Source organism: Ceratotherium simum, chromosome 19 (genome assembly GCF_057802395.1).
Source record: "Ceratotherium simum simum isolate JZ-2026a chromosome 19, ASM5780239v1, whole genome shotgun sequence".
NCBI classification, from domain to species: Eukaryota; Metazoa; Chordata; class Mammalia; order Perissodactyla; family Rhinocerotidae; genus Ceratotherium; species Ceratotherium simum.
Window position 1 is genome coordinate 28,320,320 of NC_141918.1, and position 14,590 is coordinate 28,334,909.

Sequence of the window (14,590 nt, forward strand, 5' to 3'; positions counted from 1 at the left end):
TAAGAATGTAATAAATACAGGACTACTTAAAAAGATAATACCCATGCTTAATAAAAAACATAACTAATATATTTCCTTCTGTCTCATTACATAGTAGGATATTTTTACTGTTTCTGTTTCTTATTCCAATAATACTTCTTTGAACTACCTGCAGCCTTTGCGACATACTTCTTTTCTTCTATGCAGAGGTAAAACTGTCAACATAACATTCACATTGACTTGTTGCACTGCTCTTATCAAGTCCACATACGCTGATTGCTGGTATCAGTGCAATGTGATGATATCGAGCTAAATGTCATCTGAATGAGAGTGTTTGAGCATGGAACACTTAGGGTTATACTTACTAGCAGTAAGTTTTTAGACCTGTAGGTATTAGATTTCAGCTCTCCAAAAATGTCCATCCACTTTCTATCTACAGGTTCGTTTCGGTAGACAAGCTGTTTGTCAATCATATTCTTTGCATTTATAAATCAATCATAATGGCTATGCATGTCTAAAATATCTAGCATTTTTAAACACTTGGCAGCACATTGGACCTTATAAGTTAAACATCTCTTTCTCAGAAAAAATTATTTTAAAGCACAGAGTTAATCTGTACTTGTGAAATAGAAGTGGGATTCTAAGTTCTAGTTTTAGAAAAGATTCTAGAAAGTCCTGTTTAATTTGGCTATTCTTTCTTGGTGACCTTTTTCTGAGTTCTGAAGCAGTCTCTTTTCCTCAAAATGAATCATGTTTTACTGTATGAGTTTTTATCACAAACTACACATAATATCAAATGACTCAGGTGCATTCTATTCACCTTTTTCTAGGCTCCTTATAGCCTTTTCAAAGATTGTCAGTTTTGGAGAAACCTCATATAAATTTCTAATTTCCATTAGATCTTTTCTCCATTCTCATTCTCAATGTATTTCTAACTTACCTGTCATTATGTTTTAAGTGGGTCTCTTACAAATGAACATATGACTTGATTGAGTTTTAAAAATCCAATCTAAGAATCTCTATTCTGTTTTCATTAATTGTTATTGCTGATGTACTGGCTTCCACATTCTTCATTTTGAATATTCTGTTCACCTTGCTTTTCCCTTCTTGCTTCTTCGTACTGTAATAATATAAATTTCTTTATAAACTGCTTCCCTTGACTTCTTTGGGAATTATACATTCTATTTCTAGTGTTTTATAAGCTTTCCTAAAGCTTTTCATATACATAGTTAATAAACCAATGACTAGAATTTTAGTTCCACCTTATTTTTAAACCATCTCTTATCAAGAATATCATCAGCAACCTCACAATTATAACATTATTAAATGCAATGGAAAGGAGCCTCATTAATAATACTTCATGCTTTTGTTCTCTTGTCCTTTAAATAAACGCAGAATCTTTACAGCTTAGTGCTTAAAGTCATGCTCCATCAATCATAAATGATGGTTAAATCAGTTGTAGTGATTCAGCCAGCAGAAAGACAGGGCAGTAAAACTCACTGCCTGAACCACACCAAACCTTCGATGACAGCTGTCTCAAGCACATCTAATGAGTTTTTCTCAGCATTTCTGGCTGGACCAAATAGTTGCAGCAGTTTACATTTAATCTAAGGCAGGAAGCCCTAAGGTATATTGCTATTGGGATGCCAATTAAGTCAGTCTTTTCACTATAAACTCTCTTCCTCACAACCCAGAGATGTTCCATAGCCACTCAACAAATTTGCTAAACTGGAAACAATTCTGAATTTTCAAATACTCAAGGTCTCAAATTTCAAAATCATTTAGTCATCATCGCCCCAAAGTATACAGATTAGAAATACACCTTCTTCCACTAAAATTTAATCAACAACAATACATATTGAACCACAGCTTCACATTCAGACTATATTTTAAGGCAATTTTAAAAATGAATTTTGGAAATCATTGGGAGGGGAAGACAAAAATCGTGCTGATGGTGACACGTGGATCTCAACAGAATAAAGAGACTTTCCTGAAATCTAGATAAGAGGAAAGGAGAAAAGCAGGAGAGCCATCAGGCCTTCATGGAACAGTATAAATTCCAGTTCACTAAATACTGTTGTTTTTTCTTTAAACAATATGACATCAGCTAGAATAACTCTGTTCTCTGGAAGCAATTAATCTGATTCAAAAGCACTGACTTTCTGCAACAAGGTTGTAATAACGTTAGTCGGACCAATTATGAAATGTGTAATTATTAAACCTGTGCTTTTCCCAGCTTCCTTCTTCTTTATGTCTATATTATTTTAAACAAATTTTCCTTAAGTCAAAACGATTTTACTTCATGATAAAATACCCTTTATGTAAATAAATATTAATTAACAAAAACAAAATTCTAAGAATTACTGTAAATGAAATATTTACATTTGCTGTTATTAAATCCATTAATTGCATTCCAAACAATACCAACCGGATGAAAGCTAAAATTCTTTACCATTCTTAATACTGCTAATTTTTTGCAAAAACGTATTTCCCTTTAGGTACAAGTTACTTTGACAATCTAATTCTGTAAAGTCATTTGTCGAATTATATTTAGAGTACTGATTAAATATCATTAGAAAATGTTAATTAAGGAAGACAACCCTAATAACATCTATATTGATAAAAGTATTTGGAAAGCGGAAAAATGCAGATGTAGGAAGAATGTGGTAATCTACAGATGGGCTAAATGACATTTGGGAATCCACTGGTACTTAGCTTTCCACTATCCATAACCGAAATGAACCTTGAAAGACAAAAAAACAAAGCCAAAAGCCAACCCCCGCCAGCTCCTGGTTCCTGGGGGTGGATGAGGTCAGAGATGGCTACTGTCACCAAAGGTGGCTGGTATTAATAGAAAAATCTAGGTGCCAGCCAACTTTCCATCTCCTTTACCAAAGACACAATTTAACATGTGCCACCAAACACAGCTGTCCACTATTGGAGGAGTCAGAGCTGAGGCTGTTTATTCAACCAACATTTACCGACAGTCAGACTGCAGCTGAAGTAGGTTCTGAAATGCATAGGACACGGCCTTCAAGAGCTCATGTTCAGGTGGGAGAGGGAGACAGACACGCAGACACACGCACACACAGTGATAAAGCAATACTGCAGAACATTAATTGTGAGAAGTATAAAGCACGATGAGAGTGCAGAGAGGAGCATCCAACGGGGAGGAGAGCTGGGAGGAAGGGTGAGATCTGAGAAGGCTTTTGGGAAGGGATGGCCCCTGAGTGATTCTTAAAGGAGAAGTAGAATTCCTCTAAAAATGGTGCTTGAATTTTTCCATTCTTACAACTGATATGTTGGTATAGGTATCTGGTTAGAGAGCTATGTCTAACATACACTCAAGCTATATACTTTCATTCTCAAGTATACATCTCACTGACAGACATCAGCATGTGCAGTGGATACAGTGGTCCGGGTGCTGGGACCAGACAGCGCTCAGCCGAGAACCCCCAGGCCTTGTCAAGTTCAAGATAGCCACTCCTACAATGCAGTCTATACAGACTACTGATAAACAATAACGTACACCTGAAATCTTACAATGTTATAAACCATTATGACCTCAATAAAATAATTTAAAAAAAAAAGAGAGCCACCTCTCCCAAGGTCACACATTCTTTTGGGTTAATCCCACATGCAGTGACTGATTAACGCAGGGGTATAAAGGCCCAGGCTTCTCATCCCCAGTTAGGAAAATGCTGAAGGGCTAACCCAGCTCGAGAGCTCCCCGAAGGATTGGCTGGAATCTCTGTAACGACGACATTACTGTTCAACTTCTCCCTCTGCTGCCTTCGCTCCCCAGCTCAGGCGGAGATTTTGAAAGCATTCCCACTAAACTTCCAGAGTCTGCTTCCCAGGGAAGCTGACCTGTGACAGCACCCAAGGCGTCACAAATACCCTGTAAATACACAGTGTGTAGACTAGCACAGCCCACAGCTACCACTCTTCCACTCAGGCTCCTGGGGGGCCCAACACACAATGCACTTCTAGTTGCTCAAGTTCTGAATCGACTAGAAACAAAACAAGAGTCAACAGATGAAGAACCAGATATCAACTTGATGGCTGACAAGGTGCTCACTTCAGAATGCAGCTTAGGGCTGTGAATCAGCTAGGCGGCGAACTCCCAGTCTCCCTCGTGTCTAGTTACTGAGAAACCCTGATCGAGGAAAACTCCTCTGCAGGAGGTCAGAGGAGTGGGGAGAGAATTGTTCCCCTCTAACCTTTGTGGGTTCTCATCTGGGCATATTTTATGCTAACCAGAAGAAAACTTTATAAATGTTGGCTTCTGTTTTTGGAGAAGGCACCTAATAACAGCTGTCATACTCACATTTATCAAAAGGTAAGGCACAAATAAGGTATGGGGGTATCAGACTTTATACTTTCATTAAACAAGCCACATTAATTTACTAAGAAATTTTAATTATGCATATTGTGGTATTAAGCTACACTGAGGTAGTAATACCAAGGAAGCCCTTGATCGACTTCATTCAAGCTATTGATGGAGTATGCATTTTCTACTTTATTCTGTGCTGGTCCAACAAACACATAATCCGTATGACTTAGCATATTCAGGAATATAACCTCTACAAACCCAGGAGCCATAAACCCACAGAATTTAGGGAGAAGCAGCAACCAGAGCACAGCTCAGGGGAATCTAGTCCCAGATAATATGTTTTCATGAAATGTCCTCAGTTAATGCCTCATGCGGGTGTGACAGCGATCCATTCAGACCAGAGTCTGGGTCAAGCTGCTCCCTGTTCACAAGAGGTCAGCAGCTCTACTATCCACTCATTTGTGGCTTTTTTATTTTTTAATTAATCTACAGAATTAAGTGTGAAATAGAACTAATATGTCAATGATAGCAGCTTCTCTGGAGAATGAGATCTTTGTATTTCATTTTAAACAATAAACCAATATAACTATTTACTATTATTAGCTTTACAAAACTTTTAAAATCAATGAATTTGGCTATTCTCAGTCTCAATATTACATAAGAAGAAGAGCTGGGCTTTCCAAATGATCTGAATAAGCTAGCTTTTCTTCATGCATCTCATGTTAGGAGAAAATTAATAGAAGATTATTTATTAATGTTTTAAACTCCCAATCGTTTATCTACAAAGTTATTTGTCTTTTAAAACGAGGAGACACACAACCAGTATTTATATATACATAGAATATGTGGACTTTCATCAAACATATTATCATTTTCAAAGAAAAACTCATAAGCTAGTTTATGCTAGAGCTACTGAATTCCATAGTCAGGTGGTCTTGTGTTAACCAAATCTTCATGGACATGAAATTTCTTTATATATAATTTTCTCTACCTAGAATCCAATAAGAAGAGGATGGGGAAAGTTTTTTCATAATTTGAACCTACATGCACTTTTTCAAATTGAGGAAAGAATTTTCTTTTATATATTATTATAAAAGAATTAACTGTGTGTATAAAAAAGTATACTAAGAAGCAGTGAGACTTAAAATTGTCTGGGAAAATAACAAAAGGAGTGAAAATGGATTTTAATAGCTTTGAGAGTTAATCATATTCCTCTCAGAACAGGAAATTTTATCAATTTTATTTTATAGACTCTTGGATTCCTTTCATAATGGTTGTGAATCAGATCATCATCTCTTTAATATTAAATGTTTCCAAACTTAATCTAGGACAACTTTTAAATGTCAAACTGATCACTTACAATGATGGTTTTTCATTTATGGGACTTATTATGGATTTGTAATAAAAATAACAATAACAGAAGTATGGGGTAGTCATAAGCACATGTGAGTGCATTAACACGAACATCGCTAACAGGTAGTTGTTAAATTAATTACCGAACTTTCCCAATACTGTGAAGTACTATAGCAAGGGGGGAAAAAAGAAATCAACCCAAACACCATATGACGTGTTGCTTGGTAGGCCAGAAACAGATATAACAGAAAATTCTAGGAAAAGAAAACCCATTCAAAGTAAAATAAATAATGTAGGTCTTGACATGATATAGCCACTCTTGTTTCTAATTTACGTGATTGTTTCTCTGGCAGACAAGCTTGGTTATTCAAGAATCTACTGTTTGTTTTCTTTTTCCCTTACTGAGCAACAGTGGGGTCAGGTGAGAAAAGCAATTAATTAACAAATCTACAGCAGTGCTACAAAAACCAGCTCTCCTTCTCAGGAGCTTTTCTACATGTACAGAGCAGCACAGCGTTCTAGCTTTACTCATACCCAGGTCTTTAGTTTGGCCTCCTGACTTTTCTGCCCTCCCAACCATGCTGCTGAGATTTCCCTGCGTCCTAATCAGTGGGATGCATATTACCACTCCATGCGGCGCTGATGAAAGAGAGGACACAGGCGATGAGCCTCGGACACACACAGTCCAGGTTAGGAGTCCACCCAGGGACTGACAGAGACAACCACTCAGTCGCTCCTGTGATGCACAGAGGGAATCAGTCCCTCAGAGCCAGTGGAGTACATGACTCCCGGGACAGCACAAGGAAATGAGGGGTCACCAACAAGAACACACACTGGCAGCCTCAGGCTCAATTACTGAAGTTAAGGTCAAGAGGACAATGGTGTCTTTAAAATGACACACAAACCGAACATGGAGGAAATTCTGTCATGAGCCCTCCCAGCCTCACTGTATTATTTAAAAATGTGTATATAGAATAGTTTATTACAAGAGAACATCATCCATAAGGGCCAGCACCTGCCCATCTCTGTTCCTGAGCATCGCCTGGCCCCAGCACAGTGGTGGATGCACGGTAAGGGCTCACCAGGCATTTGGGGGATAAATGCATGGACTGTGCTGGCCAGGAAGTGGGCTGCTGAACAGTCACTGCTCCAAGTCAAAACTACCAAACGAGTAAGGGACAGGTAGGGCAGAGCTCCCTGAGGAGCATCGGGACCTCACTGACCATGTAGGATCCGTAAGGTGAGGCTGGGTGCACACCAGGCCTAGAGGGTCTGTGTGCGTGAACATCAGCAGGAGAGGGGGTGGAAGGAAATCCACATTCACTGAGTGCCTACGGTGAGTCAACATCAGGCAATGATTTTACGTGTTCATATATGTGTAAATATGTACGGGTACACAAATATATATATTTTTTAATTACTAGGGCTCACAAGGGAGATATGTGATAAATATTAAGACTAGGATTACCTTTGTTAAAAAAAAGAAAATTGAACCTTTTTCCCCCCAAGAATTAAGTACAATAGAATTAGGTTCTCAATGCAGGATTCAGCTAGATAATCACAGAGGTTGGGCATTTTCTTCTTACTGCTTTCTAAAGGGACTTGATACATTTTCAGAATCTTCATTCTAGAGCACCCTCTGCTGGGAAAAGTGCCTCAAAATGCTTGATTTCTTTGTTTTTTCAAATGCTCTATAATTCACTTTAAAATAAAGAGGGCTTTCTTTCTTTTTTGTGTGTGTCCAATAGAACCTTCCAAAACATGACAATTTCTATCCTCCCACAATCCTGCCCTCCAACTGAAGCCTCACAGTCTATAGTCAATAATAATTAACATCACTGTCCCTTCAAGCCAAATGCTAGATATCTGTTGCACGTTACCCCCAGGGGCACGAGGGAGCTGCTGTTCCTGTGACCCCAGCAGCATGCAGGTGATGGGAGGGACTGAGGGTGGGAGGCCCTTGGCTGGCAGGTGAGGACACTGATGAACACTGCCTGCATTTCCAGGATGGAACGACCTGTGGATGCAGCTTCCCCTGGGCTACGAGGCGCCAGGAAGGAAGCTGGCCTCCAGTCATCTTAAAGCTTCCAGTTGAAAAAGGAATGGGGTTGAGGGGAGCGGCAGAGAGGTTTGAATCTCAAGGGAATCCTGCTGGGAGCAGAAGCTTTGGGAGGGCAATGCAAAAGGTCAGCCAGAGAATTGACAACCCTCATCGGGGAACATCCAAGTACAGAGGCTCCCAGAATTGAAGGGAATCTCACCACCTACAAAAGGATGCCATAGAGAGCTGGTGCCTAGACACACTTCATGACTTTGAGCAGCCAAGAGGCAAACAGCTCCGGATGAGCAAAAAGTCTATTCCCCTTCTCCAACCCCTCCTCCCTGCATGGCCACTGGCGAACCTAAACCACTAAGAATGACCCATGGGAGGTAACAGAAGATGTTGTCATTGCTCAGAATGGCCCCACCTATAAAACTTAAATTCCAATGTTCCAGTCTGATCATCCCCCTAAGTTTCCTCCTGCCCCTTCATATTCCCTCCCTCCTGTTCCCCACCTCCAATCCCCAAGCAACCAATGATCTGCTTTGTGCCATTAGAGACTAGTTTGCATTTTCTAGAGAGTGTTATATAAATGGAATCAAACACTATGTACTCTTTCTTTTCTGGCTTCTTTCACTGAGCATAATTATTTCGAGATTCATCCACGTTGCTGGGTATATCAATAGTTCACTCCTTTTTATTGCTGAGTAGTATTCCATCATAGGGATGTACCACAATTTGTTCATTCATGCACTTATTAATGGATATTTGGGTTGTGTCCAGTTTGGGGCTATCATGAACAAGGCTGCTATGACTATTCATGTCCAGGTCTTTGTATGGTAAAAAAAAAAAAAAGCTAAGGAGAGGATTGAATAGTCCCTACCCCACCTGCCAGTCCCCCATGTGCTCACCAAACTTGAGCTGGGGAGAGGGAAGAAGCATGTAGATTGGAGAGTCAATATTTTGTTTTGGACTGCAATGGACCTTTAGTAACAGTTCTAATGCCCAAAAGCATCCAGCAAGCTATGGATTCTGCCAGGTGGAAGGCAGTTGTCCTGGGGAGAGATGCTGTCAGAGGCAACAATGGAAAAACTAAAGCTGCTTCCGGATGGTAACTTCCAGACTGCTCAAGGCCAGAAAGACCTGCCCAGGCAGGAAGGAAGAGGAAGTATCTGTGAAGGAAGATGAGTCATGAGGAGATAGCATCTACGATACAGGGGAAGCCCTAAGTGAACTTGGATTGCAAAAGCCAAAGGGAAGCAGGACGGCAGCTTGCCAGAGAAACCCACACACATCCACACACCCAGCCAGCCACTCGCCCACCTGCCCCTCCAACCACACCCACAAAACCCAACACCCATGTCCTACGGCTCTCACATGCAGCAGCTACGTTCTCACCCAGGAAGCCTGCTTCAGGGTCTATGAGATGCTGTGATAAATCCCCCATCCATAGACTTTCAGAGCTGAAAAAGCCCTGGAGGAAAGGAAGGAAACAGACCTAGAGAGATGAACTGACCTGCCCAAGGCCACACAAGATAGGATCAGAAAAAAATCTGATTTCTGCCCCAGTACACCCATCACTCTAACACTGGCTCTCCATTCAGAGACATTGTTAGATATATTAACAAAATACTAGGTGCCAAATGACGATTCTAAAAGCAACTATTTGATAAAGAAAAGCAACAACTGCAGCACATGCATGTGGTGCCTGGTTATGAAGAGGACTACCACTGGTCTCTAAGGCGCGGGTCACCAAATAAAGGCTGTTAAGAAACTGTTTGCTTCCTTTCCAGTGAATGTCCTGAGTGCTTATCTGTGCACCAGTCCTGGGTGCTTCTGGTCTAGCCAGTCACCTGTGCACCAGCTGCTTGGACTCCCCTGGGCTTTATCATACTTCCTTGGCAGGTACAAGAAACTCTCACATCAAGATATTTTTCATAATCAAGATTTCTCTGACCTGGAACTGAACCATCAATTCAGGATGGGCCTGAGGCTTCTGAAGGCTTCATACCTGTGAACTATATAGTACTTGTATTGAAGTGACAACGAGTGCTCCTCTATGCAGCAAGAAGGTCCTCTCAGCTCAGAAAGACCACACATAGCAGGGTGAAGAAGGAAGGGGACACTCACCTAGTCAGCAGGACCTGCCCAACCAACCCTGGCAACTGGTGAGGTGACATCTGTCTAGCAAGACCCTCCAAGCAGCTGGAAGACAACTTAAGGGAAATCTATACCCAGTTTGTGTTTACTGAGCCCACTGGTTTTCTTAAAGTCTTCCTCTGCATAATTTGCTTGATCCAATATAAAGTTCCTTAGGACTCACCATATATGTCCCTTTAGTTTTTTTTACAACTTCATTTATTACTTCTGTGCAGTACAGATGCATCTCTTCATTTATTGTCAATCTTTAAATGGTCACTCCTACTGTTTTTGCATGACTTCTTTCCTTTTGACCAGGCAGGCCAAGTGCATGGTGGTTAAGATACAGGTTGTGGGGTCTAACGTCCCCAGCAGGCAGTTCCTGCCACGGACCTGCAAGTTAACCACCCCAGGAGGTATTTTATTTTGTCCATGCAGTGGAATGATCATCATCTCTCAAGGTTGTGGTAAAAATTATATTAGACAAGTTACATAGACTGAACATCTGTTGAGTGAACGGTAGAAGGATCACCTGAACTATTTAAATCTGCTTTTCTTTTCAGTTGCCTAGCTAGTAGAATTGAATATACACATGTTAAACGCATATAGGCCTCCACTGTATTTTAAAAAACTGGCTGCTCATAGCAGCATTATTTACAATAATGTTGTGGAAACACCCCAAGTGTCCATAGATGGATGAATGGATAAACAAAATGTGGTATATACACACAATGGAATATTATTCAGTTTTAAAAAGAAAGGAAATTCTGACACATGGATGAACCTTGCAGACGTTATGTTAAGCGAAACAGCCAGTCACAAAAGGACAAATACTATATGATGACATTTATAGGAGGTACCTAGAGCAGGCAAATGCATAGAGACAGAAAGTAGAATGGTGGTTACCAGGGACTGGGTGAGTGGGGGATGGAGAGTTATTGCTTAATGGGTACAGAGTTTCAGTTTTGCAATAGGAAAAAAGTTCTAGAGATGGATGGTGATGATGATTTCACAATAATGTGAATGAACTTAATGCCACCAAACTCGACACTTAAAAAAATGATTAAACTGGTAAATTTTACATTATACATATTTTACCACAATTTTTAAAAAAGAAAAAAAACCTAGCTGCTTCAACCAAATGCTGACAGAGTTGAGCAACTAGAGTTGTATATCTTTTCTACTGTTAAGCTTGTTTCTTTTAGACCAGTATGCTAAAATATATCGATATTCTGACATTTATTTTCATTATTCATTTTATTGTATCAATCAAATAATTTGACCTTAATTAAAATAGATCTGCTGCAATGAAATTATTAGCTTTGAAGCATAAAAATTTCACCAGGAGAGCATGTTTTGATTTTATGAAGAGTCCAGAGGGAATAAAATTTACTATTAAAATATATTTTATGTTTTCCAGATCAAAACCTCTCCCCCAAAACAGTTAAGAGAAACACATGACCTAACATTTAAAAAATTTTTGGTAGCATATTTATCTCCCTAAGTGTTTCATTCAGATGAAGGTAAAAATGTATATTATTTTATAAATAAATATCTATTATCCATAGTAAGCAGAAGGCTTAGGTGTGAGGAGAAACTGGGCTAAGAAGAAAACTTAGTAGAAACAATCTACAAATAGTCAGAAAGCCATTAAAAACAAATATGTGGGAAATATGACAATAGTAACTACACAAGAAAAGCCTGTAGGGTGGGGAGTTAGGCAGAAAAGAAAAAGCGTGAACAAAGGGCACAGATTTAGGTAATAAGATAAAAGTCCTATAAATTCATTTTTCACACACTGCATTCAAGTCTGGCAAATTTTTTCTATAAAGAGCCAGAGAGTAAATATTTTCAGCTTTGTGGGCCATGTGGCCTTCTGTGGCAACTACACAACTCTGCCACTGTGACTGCAGTTTGAAAGCAGCCACAGATAATATGTAAACAAATGGCGAAGCTGTGATCCAATAAAACTTTATTTACAAAAACTGGCAGCAGGCCAGATTTGGCTTGAGGGCAGTAGTTTTCCAACCTCTAGTCTAGAGAAAAATAAATAAAAGGAGAATTTGGAACAAGGTATGTCAACGCATGGGCTAAAAATATTGTGGATTCCTATTCTACCCTTCAATGAACTTTCTTACCAAAGTTTTAATTGTCTCTCAGAGAAGAGGTAAATGGCTCGATAAACTAAAAAGTTTCTAATCGATTCCTCATTCTCATTAAAAATGGGATGATAGCCCACCCATATTAAAACACTCAGAATGCTCTTCTTTAAAAAAAATTTCTTAGTACTCAGAAGTGAGCTAACAAGAAACGTCCAATTCTTACTTCAGTTACCTCTAAGTTTTTTCACAGTTGATTCTCAAGATACAGAACAAAATCTGGGCCAGTAACTTCAAAACACACCACTGCCATAGAGGATGGTTATCGTCAAGATCCCCAAGGAATGTATGAACTATCTATAAGATGGGAAAATGTCTAAAAGGTACTTATTTTAATGTAAAAACAAGTGAAAAATCTACATGAAGAGCACAGTTGTGTAAAAAAGGAAAACACACATTCTCTCTCTTCTCCCACATTCACACCTGCATAAAGAAGGAAAATTTTTGGAAGGATATTCTTCTCACCTCTGAGAAGTAGGATTCTGAGTTTCAAAATATTTATGTCTTACTTTACGTTATTCTGTACTTTTACATTTCTCTTTTTACCATAAACATGTATAACTTTTAGTATTAAGATTTTTATGTTGAGATTGCAGTTAAAAGGTTTATCACCTTCATTATTGAGTCAATTTGAATACCAATATTTTTAACAAAAGAATATTCAAAAGACTTCTATCACCCATAAAGATCATTGCATAGTGAGAATATTTATATATACAATCCATGAGACATGGTCTTTAGGGGTAAAATTTCATGGTAGTACAATACCTCAGCTCCACCCATCCACTTTGGCTCATCAGGAAACTCAGCACACAAAACATCTTCTGACTGATCAGTCCCCAGGACATGGTAGCAGAGCTTTTGGTGGAGATTGGTGGATGTCTCTGTGCCTGAAGAAGTTAAAATTGTATACTGAAGTGCATTTGGCAATTTCAAGAAAATCTATTCCACCATATTGTACAATGCTAGAAACATTTAAAAAGTTAAGTATCTGGTTGCAGAATACAAGGTCAATATACAAACGTTAATTGCTTTCCTATATACCAGCAATGAACAAGGGGAAACTGAAACTAAAAGCACAATGCCATTTACATTAGTACGCCTCAAAATGGAATACTTAGGTATACATCTAGCAAAATATGTACAAGATCTGTATGAGGAAAACTAAAAAGCTTTGAGGAAAGAAATCAAAGAAGAACTAAATAAATGGAGAGATATTCCAAGTTCATGGATAGGAAGAGTCAATATTGTCAAAATGCCAGTTGTTCTCCAACTCAATGTATAGATTCAATAAAATCCCAATCAAAATCCCAGCAAGTTATTTTATGGATATTGACAAACTGGTTCTGAAGTTTATGTGAAGTGAAAAAAAAAACAAAACCCAGAATAGCCAATACAACATTGAAGGAAGAGAACAAAGCTGGAAGACTGATACCACCTGACTTCAAGACCTACTATAAGTAATCAAGACAGTGTGGTATTGGCAAAAGAATAGGCAAATAGATCAATGGAACAGAGCAGAGGGCTCAGAAATAGACCCACATAAATATAGTCAACTGATCTTTGACAGAGGAGCAAAGGTAATAAAATGGAGAAAAGATAGTCTTTTCAGCAAATGGTGCTGGAACAACTGGCCATCCACACGCAAAACAATTGAGACAGACCTTACACACCTCACAAAAATTAACTCAAAATGGATCACAGACCTAAATGTAAATGCAAAACTATAAAACTCCTAGGAGATAACATAGAAGAAAATCTAGATGACTTTGGGTTTGGCAATGACTTTTTAGGTATAAAACCAAAGGCACGATCCACGAAAGAAGAATTGATAAACTGGACTTCATTAAAGTTAAAACCTTCTGCCACAAGACTGGGACAAACCACAAAAAGACAACCCACAGACTGGGAGAAGATATTTGCAAAAGACATATCTGATAAAGGACTGTTATCCAAAATGTACAAAAAACTCTTAAAACTCAACAATAAGAAAACAAACAACCCAATTAAAAAATGTGCCAAAGACCTTAACAGACACCACATCAAAGAAGATGTACAGACGGCAAATAAACATATGAAAAGATGCTCCACATCACATGTCATCAAGGAAATGCAAATTAAAACAATGGGATACCACGACACACCTATCAGAATGGCCAAAATCCAGAACACTGACAACACCAAATGCTACTGAGGATGTGGAGCAACAGGAACTCTCATTCATTGCTGGTGGAAATGCAAAATGGTCAGCCACTTTGGAAGACAGCTAGGTGGTTTCCTATAAAATGAAACATATTCTTACTACATGATCTAGCAATCATACTCCCTGGTATTTACCCAAAGGAGTTGAAAACTTATGTCCACACAAAAACCTGCACATGGATATTTATAGCAGCTTTATTTATAGTTGCCAAAACTTGGAAGCAACCAAGATGTCCTGCAGTAGGTGAATGGATAAACAAACTGTGCTACATCCAGACAATGGGAAATTATCCAGTGCTAAAAAGAAATGAGCTATCAAGCCATGAAAAGACATGGAGGAAACTTAAATGCATATTACTAGTGAAAGAAGCCAATCTGAGA

General features: G+C 38.9%; 1 protein-coding gene across 1 annotated transcript in view; it reads right to left on the minus strand.

Annotated features, from left to right (window-relative positions):
* The window catches only part of PREP (prolyl endopeptidase), a 117,114-nt gene that overhangs the window by 70,529 nt on the left and 31,995 nt on the right, over positions 1-14,590 (minus strand). Inside the window, exon 6 of the mRNA XM_004422165.3 lies at positions 12,776-12,897. Coding sequence (XP_004422222.1) covers positions 12,776-12,897 — 122 coding nt within the window. The remainder of the gene's footprint in view (positions 1-12,775; positions 12,898-14,590) is intronic.